General features: G+C 45.9%; 1 protein-coding gene across 2 annotated transcripts in view; it reads left to right on the top strand.

The window, feature by feature from the left end:
* The first annotated feature begins 258 nt into the window (after positions 1–258).
* Positions 259–14,551, top strand: part of DYNC1H1 (dynein cytoplasmic 1 heavy chain 1) — a 74,550-nt gene continuing 60,257 nt past the window's right edge. Inside the window, exons 1-6 of one of the 2 annotated variants that reach the window (XM_075926557.1) lie at positions 259–652; positions 9,199–9,286; positions 10,012–10,185; positions 10,438–10,693; positions 13,611–13,797; positions 13,994–14,265. In XM_075926557.1, the coding sequence (XP_075782672.1) occupies positions 385–652; positions 9,199–9,286; positions 10,012–10,185; positions 10,438–10,693; positions 13,611–13,797; positions 13,994–14,265 (1,245 nt within the window). In that variant the 5' untranslated portion in view covers positions 259–384. The remainder of the gene's footprint in view (positions 653–9,198; positions 9,287–10,011; positions 10,186–10,437; positions 10,694–13,610; positions 13,798–13,993; positions 14,266–14,551) is intronic. The other variant, XM_025183071.2, reaches the window with a different exon arrangement.

Below are 14,551 nucleotides of genomic sequence, written 5' to 3'. Positions count from 1 at the left end.
AGGCGGGAGGAACTACATTGCCCAGCATGCAAGTGGCCTACGCCGTCTCGAAACTGCCTGCCCCACAGAAACGCGAGATTTGTGGGCTTTGTTGGTCACCTTTCTCGTGAGATTTGTGACCTCAGTGAATGGCAACTCCCCGGTTGCTTTGGTAGCAGAGGCCCCCCCCCGAGTTGGTGCATGCTGGGAGTTGTAGTCCTTCTCTTCAGCTCTGTCGAGCACACCCAGGCAGTGAGGACTACACTTCCCTGTCCGCCCCGCGGCGGGGGCGGGGGAGGAAGGTAGTTACAGGGCGGAGCGGTGGGTGCGGCCGGCTCAGTGCTGAGGCGGTGGCTCGGCAGCAGCAGCAGGAGCGGACTCTGGGCTGTGTTTGCCTGTCTCGGCATGTCGGACGCGGGCGGCGGCGGCCCCGGCGGGGGCGGCGAGGAAGGCGGCCTGGAGGTGCCGGGCTCGGCGGTGCAGAATGTGGCGGATGTCTCGGTGCTGCAGAAGCACCTGCGCAAGCTGGTGCCGCTGCTGCTGGAGGACGGCGGCGACGCCCCGGCCGCGCTGGAGGCAGCCCTGGAGGAGAAGGGGGCCGTGGAGCACATGCGCAAGTTCCTGTCCGACCCGCAGGTGCACACCGTGCTGGTGGAGCGCTCCACGCTCAAGGGTGAGAGCCGGGACCCGCGCTGCGGCGGGGCGAGCCGGGCGGGGCCGACTGGGCGGAGCCTCCGGTGCAGGCGACAGCGGACAAGATGGCGGCGGCTGCCGCTTTGTGCGCCGCGATGGCTGTTTCCCCCGCTTCCTGTGACAGGGCTGGGCGGGCCAAGGCCTGGGCTCTGCTCTTCTCCCCCCCTCCCTCCCATGCATCCGCAGTGAGGGGCGGGGCTATTGACCCCCCCCACCCTGTCGTTACCCCCCCCAATACACCCGCAGTGAGGGGGCGGGGCTGTGACCCATCCTTCCCCCCCCATGGTTACCCTCCAATGCACCCGCAGTGAGGAGCGGGGTTGTGACCCATCCCCCCCACCGTTACCCCCAATACACCCGCAGTGAGGGGCGGGGCTGTGACCTATCCTCTCCCCCCCCCCCCATCGTTACCCCCCAGAGCACCTGCAGTGAGGAGCGGGGCTGTGACCCATCCCCCCATCGTTACCCCCAATGCACCCGCAGTAAGAAGCAGGGCTGTGACCCATTCCTCTCCCCTACTCCATCGTTATCCCCAATGCACCTGCAGTGAGAAGCGGGGTTGACACCCCCCCATCGTTACTGCCAATGCACCTGCAGTGAGAAGCGGGGCTGACACCCCCCTCCATCGTTACCCCCAATGCACCCACAGTGAGAAGCGGGGCTGTGACCCATCCCCCCCCTTCCCTGTCGTTACCCCCAATGCACCTGCAGTGAAAGGTGGAGTTGTGACATGCTCATCTCCCCATCCCTTACACTCATCCCTCACACATGGACCTGTGTTGAGGGGCAGGTCTTTGACACCCCCATCGAATCCCCTCAGGTGCATGTGGAGAGAGGGCAGGCTCTGTTACATCTCCCTCCCCCTCAAGATGGGTGCTGACCCCACAAGCCTCGTGAGGTGTACCCTGGAACATCCTACTGCAATAGGAAGAGGGGCGAGACACCCATCAAAAATTCCCTGAGTCTCCCATTGGCATGGGAGTAGCATCCACTGCACTCTCCTGTGTTGGAATACAGCAGTGGTCCTTAAAATTGTTTGGCCCATGGCTCATCCCACTTAGTACTGGTCTTTCTATTAACCACTTGCCAGCCTCCCATGATGACAAAATGGGCAATGGAGTGGGTGGGTGTGCGAGGTCTGGATGGAAGGGAGGGTGCAGAATCAGGGGGAAAGTGGGGAGGGGGGTGCAGCAGTGGGGTAATGGTTGGGATCTAGGCATAAGATGGATGGGGGAAACTTACCTGGCTCTCTCCCCCTGCCTCTCCCAGACACTGCCCCATGCTGTTCTCATTGGCCAGAATCCTGGGCAGTGGAAACAGCGGGTAAAGCCTCCAGGCAAGCAGTTTCCTTCACTGCTGTTCCCCCAGCAGGGAGGAGGAGGAGTGGCACTCATAGAACTGCTTCCTTTCCCCACAAGTTGGATGTGCCACGAAGCTTGAGGCTTCTCTCGCAGTTGGAAGCTGGCACCGGTGCTCCAACCTCATGGGCTGGAGGGGGTTTAAGTGCCAGTGCAGGCTCCCTGCTGCAGGAGGGGGCTGAGCCCATGGCCCATATGCAAGATAGTCTGCAGACTACACTTTAAGAACCACGGGAATAGAAAGGAGGGCTGCTGTCACCCACTAGCAACACTTCTCTCCATTTTCACAGGGAGGGAATTTAACATAGCTTTAGTTTCCTGCATGCTAACCCATACCAAAATCTATATAGATTTTATATGCCAAAATCTATATAGAGGGGCTATTAACATGTCTGTGCTACAGGAAGATTAAAAAATGACAGAAATTGGGAACTGCTGCTCTAGAGGCAAGGAATTCTTAGCAAGTGAGCTATATTAATAGTGATATCTAATGGAATAAATGTTTCAAAACCTGGCTTGTGTACTTTTCTGTGTTTAGGTATTTACATTGTCCTCCCCTACCTACTCCTTGTATCATGTCTCAGGGGTAGCTTGAGAGGAGCCAACTTGAGCCAGGACTGAGCAGTCCTGCCTTGTGCTGGCTCTGGAGCCACCTGCACTGGGACTCTGCATTTTAAATGTAGTTAGAGCTTCTGGACTCTTATTACATTTAAAATACAGAGGCATAGCGATCAGCAGGACAGCCCTGTCTGCTGTGAACAGGGATTGCTTGGCTGTTACAGCCCCTGTTTGTGGTGGGAGTCCAATCCCTGCTAGGACCTCTGCGGACAGGGGTTACTTCACAGCAGAGTCCCCTATCCACCCCCTGCTGCCTCTGATAGAGGCGGTTTTGGGGGAGAACCATCTTTTGAGCCGGTTCCCTCCTGTTCTTCCCGCTCCCCCCACCCCTTGCTTCCTCTCTGAGATACCGCAGAGAGCACAGAGCAAGCGGGGACTGCTTGAATCCCTGCTTACCCTGTGCACCCTGCAGCACTTCTGCTTTTGAAATGTACAAGAGTCCAGCTCTTGTACATTTCAAAACCAGGAGCACCCAGAGTGGGAAACAACTGAAGCAGCAAGGGAGGGTGGGTAGCGACTAGTCAAGTCGACTATTTGATAAGCATTTGCTTATTGGATAGTCAACTAGTCACTTCCATCCCTAGATCTGACTTGTCTAGGACCCAGTCAAAGCTTTTTTTGTCATAATTTGCCGGAGGTGTGGAACAAGAATGGGAAATCAAACTCATTAAATGCAAAACAGCTAAGTGTGCTCTAAGTCCAGTTGCCCCATTTGAGACAGATGGTATACTTCTGTTGTTTTTTTAAAGTCGGTAGCACATTCTCAGAAGCTAAGTCATTTGTCTTGGGCTGCTCAACTAAAAATAGTACTGTAAACATATCTCAGGTGGGACATATCTCCTGATTCTGGAGTAGGGATGTGAGCGATTAGTTGACTACTCTAAGCATATGCTTATCGGATAGTCAACTAGTGACTGAACTAGTCACTTCTTCCCCCTTCCCTTGCTGCCTCTATCGAAGAGAGGCAGCAAGCGGGGGAGAAAATAGGAGCCAGCTTAAAAGCCCCTCTGCCCCCCAGCACCGTGCTGGCTCGTGCCTGGTCTCAGATGCTGCACCTGCTGCCCCCAGCAGACCAGGGACACCCGGAGCAGCTTTTCTCACCCCGGAGGACACGGTGGCGGGACTACTGCGCGTCTGGGTGGTCCTGCCGCCCGCGAGTTCCGGGGCGAGAAAAGCCCCGTTCGTAAGTGCGGATCCGACATAAGTCAGATCCGCGTAACTCTGGGACTGCCTGTAATTATTGCACTCCAGGCTTTTTTGTAGTAGGAAAACTTTCTCTCCCATTTTCCACTGTTCCAAAAATTAGTTCAGCTGAATTGCTAAATATAGACAGTATCAACTGGTCAGATCTTTTTAAGAACCATAAAGAAGATCTCCAAATCCAAACAGCATAGTACTTTAAAAATGTGTGATGGGCTGCCTGAGTAAGGGCGTGAACACCTGTACATCTGAATCAGTATTCATGTGGGAGGGGAGGGATTTTCAGGTCCTCCAAGAGTAGCCTGGATGTAATTCTTAACAATTACCTTGATGGAGTTATAGCTAGGGGTGTAAAAGAGTACAGGCAGTCCCTGGGTTACATACAAGATAGGGACTGTAGGTTTGTTCTTAAGTTGAATCTGTATGTAAGTCGGAACTGGCATCCAGATTCAGCCGCTGCTGAAACTGACCAGCGGCTGACTACAGGAAGCCCGAGGCAGAGTTGCTCTGCCCCAGGCTTCCTGGAATCAGCCGCTGATCAGTTTCAACAGGCTGAATCTGGATGCCAGTTCAGACTTACATACAGATTCAACTTAAGAACCCCAGGGGTCCCCAAGTCAGCTGCTGCTGAAACTGATCAGCGGCTGATTCCAGGAAACCCGGGGCAGAGCAACTCTGCCTCTGGCTTCCTGTAGTCAGCGCTGGTCAGTTTCAGCAGCGGCTGACTTGGGGACGCCTGGGGCAGAGCAGCTGGGGTGCTGCCGGGTTGGTCCAGCAGCGCCCCAGCTGCTCTACCACTGGCGTCCGGAGAAAAGCCTGGTCTGCTGGGGGGGGGGGGGGGGGCGCGGGGGCGCACTAACTGCGCCCCCCCCCAGTAGACCAGGGAGACGCGGGCGGTGGACCGAGACACACCACGGTCCCGCCGCCCGGGTCCTCCGCCGCTTTGCTCCGCGTCTTCCTGGTCTGCTGGGGATCAGCAGACCAGCGAGACGGGGAGCAAAGCCGCGGAGCACGCGGGCAGCGGGACAGCCCAGATGTGCTGCGGCTGTCCCGCTGCTGGCGTCCTCCAAGACAGCAGACCAGGGAGACGGGGAGCAAAGACAGCCGCGGCGTGTCTGGGCTGTCCCGCTGCCCGCATGCTCCGTGGCTTTGCTCAGCATCTCCCTGGTCTGCTGGGGGGGCTCTCCCCCCAGCAGACCAGGGAGATGCGAAGCAGCTTTTCTCGCCCTGGAGGACGCGGGCGGCGGGACCGCGGCGCATCTGGGCGTCCCGCCACTCCCGTCCTCCGGGGCGAAAAAAACCCCGTTCGTAATTGCGGATCCGACATAAGTCGGATCCACGTAACTCGGGGACTGCCTGTAGTCAAATAGTCAACTACCCAATAAGCCGAGTCTTATCGGGCAGTTGAGTCAACTACTCACATTCTACCCCTCCCCCTTGCTTCCTCTATATCAGAGGCAGCAAGGCGTGAGCGAGAGCTGGCTTAAAAACCACTCCCCCAGTACTGTCTTCATGGTGGTAGGAGAGGCAGAGGCACTGTGGTGTTGCGGCTCTGCCTTTTAAATGTAGTAGGAGCCAGGCTGCTTGCACACCCGGCTCCTGCCACATTTAAACTGCAGAGCCTCAGTGGCCCCTTATCAAGTAATTGTGTACTTGATACAAATATTATGGAGTACACAGTTAGTCACTTGCTCGCTACTTAGCATCCTTAGTCATAGCCCTAAGTGTGTACATATTACCCGAAATGTGGTCAGATGTTATGCTGACCTATTCAGTTGCTAGATTAGTTTATTTCAGACTAATGATTTTAACTTGTAGACATTAATTTTATACTGTAACTTTTAATTAGCTTGTGACAATTGGCAAGTGTCTAACTTAAGAGTGGTGTATATTCTGTAAAACCCACTGGTACCTCTTTCACAAGAGATTGAGTATATGTGTGGTAAAGGAAACTTGTGAAACTGTACAGGAATAATTGACTCAAATGCACTGCTGAACGTAGGTCTTAAATGTGTTCATGTTTCCTATCTTGGTGTGATATTACATAAACCAGTTGCTATTTGATTTTGAGTCTTCAACCCACACTGTATTCACACCTCCCTTTCCTACCCTTTACATCGTCACACTATCCAGTCCAATCCTAAGAAAATATTTGAATTTCTTGCAGTAAATGTTCTGATCTGGCTTGTATTAACTAATGTGTTACACTTTGACTGCCATGTTCCCATGTAGCCATAACACCTGTTAAGAAAAACAGCAGACTGAGGAACCTCTTTTTTGCCATCCTCCACTAGGAACTTGAGATCCCTTGCTCCAATCCATAGAATAACCACTAGGTGGCTTTTGGCCAACTTGTTTGCCCTGAACCCCTCTGATCCCTAATAAATATTTCAAACGAGTCTTCGGGGTTAGTGTTGCTCCACTAGGAGAATAATCTCTTTAAGAAAGGGCAGAGTACTCAAATAGCAAGCTGTTTATCTGTTTTAACACAGCTTGATTCAGCTGATTAACTTCAGACTTGCACCAGGTCATGCTGTGGATGTGGATGTTTATGTGCATAAATGTTTTGTGATAGCACTAGTGTTGTAAGCACCAAAAGTGAAAATTTATTTTAGATGGAATAGCCCATCTGAGATATGTGGAGAGTCTAGATCAGGGATAGTTGACAAAAGACTGTTGTTCCTTTGAGGTGTGACTATACTGTACTTTAGGTACCAGGCTTCTGCCAACTGACTTTGGCTAAGTGTCTAACTGCAGCATACATATTTGAGCTCAAACCAGATTCCTGTGTCTCTGATCCTGCGAGGTCGGAGGGTCCCAGAGCTCAGTTGGCCCAAACCTCACTGTACCTCAATTAACAGCCCCTTTACTCAAGCCCCCTACCTCTGAGGCTGTGTCTACATGACAAGGTTTTTGCACAAGGAAATCAATAGTAAAATGGCAGAACAGAGGGCTTTTTGCGGTGTAGGTATACCTCCTTCTACAAGGCATAACTCCTTTTTGCTCTACGGCTTTTGCACAAAAAGGCATGTGTGGACGCTCCACAGGGGTTTATTGCGCAGAAAAAGCATAGGTGCTCTGATGGCCATTCTGTTAATGGCCATCAGAGCTTTCTTGCTTAAGAGTATCCATGCAGTGTGCACGCTGTCTTGTGCAAAAGCACGTCGCTTTTGAGGTGTGGACTCGCTTTTGCGCATTAAATTTTTGCAAAAGATCTCTTCCGCAAAAAGCTTCATGCACAAAAACTCTGCAGTGTAGACAAAGCCTGAATGATTCTTAACTGTAGTACAACCATTCCCCGAGTTACGAACCAACACTTGGTCCGTAACTCAAAGTGTTCGTAACTCGGATCCCATAGAGTTACATGGCAACCGCGCTGTTCGTAAACATGGCTCACCGTTCGTAACTCGGATCTGCATTTACGACCACTTTGGTCATAAGTGCAGATGGTTGTAAGTGGAGGTGGTCGTAACTCGTGGAGCAGCAGTATAGACATACCCTCAGTCACTTTTCTTTGTATAGAACCAGACAACGGTGCATCTCTATACATGGAGAGCATTTTTTGCTAAAATTCTCAATCTTTTTTATAAAGTTTATTAAAAAGGAATCTGTTATACACTATCTAAACATTTAACTTTTAAAATACCACATTCTAGAAAAGATGTTAATATTTTTAAAACTCACATGACTTATATGGACACTTTGGTCCACTTTAGCCACTGAGAGCTTACAGCCTGACCACTCATATGTTGAATTTTTAAAAGACGATTAAAACATTCTGAAAAATTGTGCTGCAAGTATAGTACAGGCAGTCCCCGGATTACGTACAAGATAGGGACTGTAGGTTTGTTCTTAAGTTGAAATTGTATGTAAGTCGGAACTGGTACATATTGTAGGGGAAACTCGAGCCAAACATTTCTCCAGAGCTCAGTTTTATTCTCCCACACCTCACTTCCCTCAGTCCTTTATTCACAAGCTGAGGTGTCTGCTAAGAAGCTGCTCCGCGTCTCCCTGGTCTGCTGCGGGGGGGGGCTAGCTTCGCGTCTCCCTGGTCTGCTGGGGGGAAGCAGCTAGTGCGGGGTTGCCTCACCCCGTTTGTAAGTAGGGATCCGATGTAAGTCGGATCCATGTAACCCGGGGACTGCCTGTACTGACAAACTCACTATAGCTGTGCTTCCTTCCTATTATCTAATGTAATAGAATTTGCTTCTGGAAATATGCTTCTGCATTATCCACGATCTTACACAATTAATACAGTAGGAAGGCGGTTAATGCTTTAAGTACAGTGGATAGGGTTCTTCCTCTTGAGCAGTTATGAAATGTGTGTGTAGCATTGACTTCCCTACTGTGATTTGAAGTGGACTACTAGTTCATCAGCTTTTGGTGCTATAGTAATACAAAATGAAACTCAGGTGCTTTGTTTTGGAAGCATTGGGAGAACAGGAGAGTAATGTTCTTATTTTTCTTACTTGGGTGTGTCTTCTTTAGAGAGAACTTTGTGCTGCATTGCAGTGGTTTCACTGCAGAAGTGCCAGCATGGACACAATTACGTCATCTTGTGATTCGTTAGCTAAATTAGGGAAACAGTCTTTTTTTTATGCTTCTTAGTTTTAATCTCCTCTTTTTTCAGTATATTTTGAAGTCTTCAAAAATATCAAGGCAAGTTATAAGGAATTAAATCGATCTTGTGGTATGCTCTCCTTACAGGTCTTTAAGCATACTGAAAGAACAAAACTTAGTACAGTGCAACAAGCCACGACTCAGGTTTTGTATTGTGGGGAAACTCTGAATATCTATCTTTTCAAATCCACATGTAAGGAGTTGGCTTATAATTTACATTCAATACAGTAGTAGTACATACAGGAAGCATCTTAGAAAAAGGAGAGCAGTAGTGATCCTGAAGTAACTAATCTCTTGTGTTAAAGCCATAAACCTCTTTCTTGAGGAGTCATGCATTTCTGGGTTCCAAGTCATGGTTTAGTACAAATGAAAATGTTTTTATATGTTCTGTCCAACTCTGACAACAAATGAGAGAATTCTGGGTATGATTTTAATTTAGTTGCTTAGGAAATACTGATTAAAAATCAGACTGTACAATTCTCAAGCTAAGTAACAAGGCTTCATCAGTTTTCATCTTATTTTGTTATTACAGATAGTATCTCAGACCCCTAAAAATATGACTTGAGCTGTAAGGCACAAAGTAATGTGCATGAAGTTTCAAACCTAGGTGAGAGATGGGTACAAATGAGCTCCTGCATAAGTAGGTGTGAAGTAGATGGGACAGAGAAGGATGAGTTAATAGGCTTTTAAACGTTAAGTTTTTTTTAAATATATCAAACTCTGTTTGCAGAGGATGTGGGTGATGAAGGAGAAGAGGAAAAAGAATTCATATCCTATAGCATTAATACTGACATTCATTATGGGCTGAAGTCAAACAGGTGAGTACAGTTTGATGTGAAATTTGATGTGGCTGTTTTAGGACTAGGAAAAGCTGGACCTGTAATCCTTAGGCTAACATACACAGCAATTATGGAACTTATCTAGTGCTTTTGATGTTCAAAGTCCTCTAGAAACATTTCACAATAGCCTTTTGAAGAAGGTAAGCTTATCCTGACTGTATAACTGGGGGAAACCCAAAGGGAGATATGTAATTTGCTTGAGACTATGAAGGAAGTTGGTGTTAGCTGGTGACTGATGGTTGGTCCAGTGCATAATTGAACTATATGCTACTTTTGGTTCTTTAATTAAAATATTCACAAATCTTCCCCCTTTGTCTTACTATCTGATCCTTGCATATTTTTCTCTTGTTCATTGTTTAGCTGTAGCATGAATTGCCTCTATGAAATTAAAATATTTAAGAAATGTTACACTAGAAAATGATGTGCTTTCAATTAGTGATTATGACTTGATTACTTTTAGTTTTGTCAGTCTGCCCAAAATGATATAATATAAAAACCTAATACATTTAGCTGCTAGAAATTTTAAAGCATTAGCACAAGTTTTGCGCTCTCACTTTCAAAAGTGTACTTGATAAATACCAGAAGTTACATGCTAATCTTGTGATGTACTTTCTAATCTTGTGTTATTACTAGAGTTGTTATAATTTACTGTATTCTGGAATTAAATGTCTGATGGTTAATTAACTTTTTTCTTTGCTCCACAGTTTGGCATTCATTAAGCGTACACCAGTGATTGATGCTGACAAACCAGTGTCCTCCCAACTGAGAGTGCTAACGCTTAGTGAAGATTCTCCTTATGAAACATTACATTCTTTCATTAGCAATGCTGTTGCTCCCTTTTTTAAGTCCTATATCAGAGAGTCTGGCAAAGCAGACAGGTAATTTTGTGAAATGCATATAATAAATTTTCAGTAGTGAAAAATGGGTGAAAGAATGTGGGGGTAAGTAAATAGGACTTGGAACATATTATTTTCCTGTTATAATTATCTTAAAGATAAGCTGTTGCTTATGAGAATTGTTACAAATTGGTGCTCCATCTTGAGAAAGTAATTCAGTTTACATGAACACAAGTGCACACAATTTATGTATGCTTGTTGGTCTAGCTTTTCATCTGGAAATGTTTCCTGCAGGGATGGAGATAAAATGGCTCCGTCAGTTGAGAAAAAAATTGCAGAACTTGAAATGGGACTGCTGCATCTGCAACAGAATATCGAAATTCCAGAGATCAGTTTGCCAATTCATCCTATTATTACTAATGTTGCCAAGCAATGTTATGAGCATGGAGAAAAGCCAAAGGTTACTGACTTTGGTGACAAAGTTGAGGACCCAACTTTTCTCAATCAGCTACAGTCTGGAGTTAACCGATGGATTAGAGAAATACAAAAGGTAAAACTGCAGAACCTAATGTCAGACTATATGGTAGAAACTCCTGTGTCATTCTTTAAGGATGCAAAAGTCTCCTCTTTTACTGTTGTTGTCTTAATTGTGTTGTATAATCTTACTCTATACAAGAAATTGTAAACATAGGGCCAGATCCTCAGCCAGCATAAATTGAGCTACATTAGTATACAGTTGAGAAGCTGGCTCATGTTCTTTGCCTTCCAAATTCTGGCTATTTTTTTGTCTTTCCAGTCTGGTAGTAAAAATGACTGAAGTCTTAAAACACCTTTAAAGTGACTGTTGCAGAAGGCTAATAACTAAGTAGAGATCTGAGCAATTGTTACTAGCATGCATAAAAGTTCTGTCCCACAGTGGTTCCCATAGTTTGCATTGTAAAGGATGGCAGTTTACTATGCATTGCTATAGTGTTATTCCCCAAAAAAACTCAACTCTGCTCCAAATAAAATTCTGAACCCTCTTGTAAAAGACTAGCAGTGTATTATTGTGAGATTACCTTGGACGTCTTTAGCAGAAAGCCGAGATTAGCATAGTCTCTGGAAGATATTGTAAGGATCTTAAAAAACCCTTCTGAAAGCATGTGAGCTTTTAAGATCTAGAGGCTGCTTCTGGAAGTGAAGGGATAATGTGTAGTTCCTCTCGTTATCAGGGCTTTAAAGCCACTTTCCTATGTATCCCAATATAATTGAAATGGGGTTCTCAAAAGAGTAACAGAGAAGACACTTGGATGAACACCATGAGCCCCTAACTGACCTGGGGCCGCCTTCCTGATCTGGCTAATGGACAGGACCTCTGCCATGTAGAGCTCTTGTCCTTAAGGAAAGCTTGGAAGGACTTGCTTACTGAGGCTGCATGCTGGTTCTGAGCGGAAGTTGTGGTGAGCTGATAAACAGCAGGACTCTCCTAGATTCAGGGTGCAGAAGGGAGGGGTGTCTTGAACTGTTTGACAGAGTCCATGTTAGGGTTAAGATTCCTGGTAAGCTTTTTAGCACTTTATTATTTTTAAATAGTTTCTCTCTAGGGCTCTTTGCTTTAGGAATGAAGTACGCTTGCTTAGATCTGTGTGGTACTAAGTATTGATCCCTCTATCAGTTTCTGAAGAGAAAGCAAGCAGTTGTCCGTGGCAACCTGTCTGTGTTGGGGAAATACAATAAAAGCAGGGAACTAGACAGTCTGGCTATGTCTACACTACATGGTTTTTGCAGCCGAGTGTATGCTAATGACAGCCTAATTAGCATGAGTTGCAATGTCATTAGCATATTCTGACTGCTTTTTGCACAAGAGGTTTTTGTGCAAAAAGCATCAGCAGAAAATATGCTAATGACATTGTGACTCATGCTAATGAGTCTGTCATTAGCATACTCTCTTCCGCAAAAACCTTGTAGTTGTAGACAGTCTCTGGGACTATTTCAGTTAGCGGGAAGAGATGTGGACCTCTGTGCAAGAGTGGCAACAGCAGAGGTGTTAACACCTGGGAGTAGGCACCCTTGCTGGCCAAATGAGGGGAAGAACAGATGCAGTCGCTCTGAACTGTGGCACCCCTAATAAATGTACTGAAAACTGATTGACTAATGCTTATACCCCACCCAGCCTCTCTGTAGGCCACCTCTGGGGTACTTAGGAAGGCCTTGACTTTCCAGCAAAACCCCTACGTGTACCTTCCTCTATTTCAAAAGCAGCACCTGCGGATTCCCTTGCTTGAGTTGAGTCACATCTCTGAGAATAATATCTGCCAAGGGGAGGTGGGGCTTTTCGAGTTCTGGTCAAGATAAATTTTGAAGAGGCTACTGTACAGTGATGCTTAACTTGAAATACAGTAGACTTCTGATAATCCGGAACGTTTGGGACCTAAGTGGTGCTGGATTGTTGGATATGCTGGACTCTCAGGAGGTACTATAAGATGGCTTTTTTTTATATATCTCTCTCACACGCGCACACACAGTATATACTGGGTATAAAGTGTGTTAACCCTTTTTATTGTACATACTGTAATGCATAAATTTAGTCGTAGAATGAAAGAATAAATGTACAGTACAGTCCTCACCATTATTGTTGCGAAGCCTTTGAATACAGAAAGAGGATACTACGTACAGTAGTGTGCCGCACTGGCTAATCACCTAAACTATTAATCACTTAAACTATTAATACAGTAACTTAAATCACTTCATACAGCACTTTATTCACTTAAAACACAAAAATTATACACTTCAACACTAATACAGTCTTGAAATTATTCACTTAAACACTAAAAAAAACCCACTAGGCTCTTGCCGTTTTGATGTCAGACTATCGGGAGTGCCGTACAATTGGATGCCAGACTATTGAAGTTTTACTGTATCTCTATCAAGTCTTAAATTTTGAATGCTAGAAATAATTTATGGATGATTCTAGAAGTGAGACAGGCAAAGCTGGCTGCTCTATCCTTAATGTACTGCAGACTTCTACTTTACAATTTCTTAAAATGTATGCATAGCACTTGCTGTAGTATACACAAGCATAATCTAGATAAGGATGTAATACTGGCTTTTTACATTCCCATGACCAAATTCTTGCTGTTCCTACACCAAGGCAAAGGATGAGGCCACAGCTTCCTTTTTTTCATTTTGTTGTCATCTGCAATTATTGGACTCTGGGTCTGATTTAGTATACGCACTTTACTTTGGCTCTTTTAGGAATATTTTATGATTTACACCTGTGTGAAAGTACTGCATGCAATGTCCACTATTACATTTCTTGGTGAATTGCTTGCAGTGGGCTAGTATAGATTAATACTACATGACAAAATGGAAAGATCTAAAGTGGTGTGGAAGCAGCTAATTGTTTTTCAGTAGGTTTGTAGTTCTCTTAATAAAGTTATACAACATAAGCAAGTCACTTTCTCTTCAAAATTTCACTTGACTTTAAGGTGACCAAACTGGATCGAGATCCTGCATCAGGCACTGCTTTACAGGAAATTAGTTTCTGGCTGAACTTGGAACGTGCTTTGTACCGCATTCAGGAGAAGCGTGAAAGTCCAGAAGTTCTCCTGACGCTTGATATCTTGAAACATGGCAAACGTTTTCATGCTACTGTCAGCTTTGACACAGATACAGGTAAGAAACTGCAATGTGCTATAAATTAGAGCCGTTTCTATGCAAGTTAGTTCTTGTGATTATAGTTACACTGCAGTTAAATTTCCAGATTGCAATAAAGAAACTTGTATAAAGTGAAAGCTTGTCTTTAAACTGGCCAGGTGGAATTGATGTAATCAGGTTAAAGTTAAATTTAACTCTCTTATATTGCATTTAGGTCTAAAACAGGCACTGGAAACCGTAAATGACTACAATCCACTGATGAAAGACTTTCCTTTGAATGACTTGTTGTCTGCTACGGAGCTGGACAAAATAAGACAGGCACTTGTGGCAATATTCACCCATCTGAGAAAAATAAGAAATACAAAGTACCCCATTCAAAGAGCACTGCGTCTAGTAGAAGCTATATCAAGAGACTTGAGCTCTCAGCTTCTTAAAGTATTAGGAACCAGAAAACTGATGCATGTTGCCTATGAAGAGTTTGAAAAGGTATGTCTTAGGCAGCAATGAGCAAACTAGGCTAGTGAGTAGGCTGCATGAGTGGCCTTCCATCTCAGTGTGCTGCAAAATCATCTTAACCAAGACAATATTCCAGGATAGGGTAGTTTTGCAGGGTGCCGAGTGAACCTGAACAGTACTTTATTTGGATGCAGAAGGAGCACGCAGCTCTGTCAATATTGTCTGCAATCCGCACAAATCTCACTTCATGTGTCCTTGCCTTACATGTGTGGCACTTCAGTAATACAGTAGGGGGAAAAAAACCTACATGGACTGA

Source organism: Pelodiscus sinensis, chromosome 4 (assembly GCF_049634645.1).
Source record: "Pelodiscus sinensis isolate JC-2024 chromosome 4, ASM4963464v1, whole genome shotgun sequence".
NCBI lineage: Eukaryota > Metazoa > Chordata > Testudines > Trionychidae > Pelodiscus > Pelodiscus sinensis.
The sequence above is the reverse complement of the archived record's forward strand: the minus strand, read 5'-3'. Positions and strand labels throughout refer to the sequence as shown.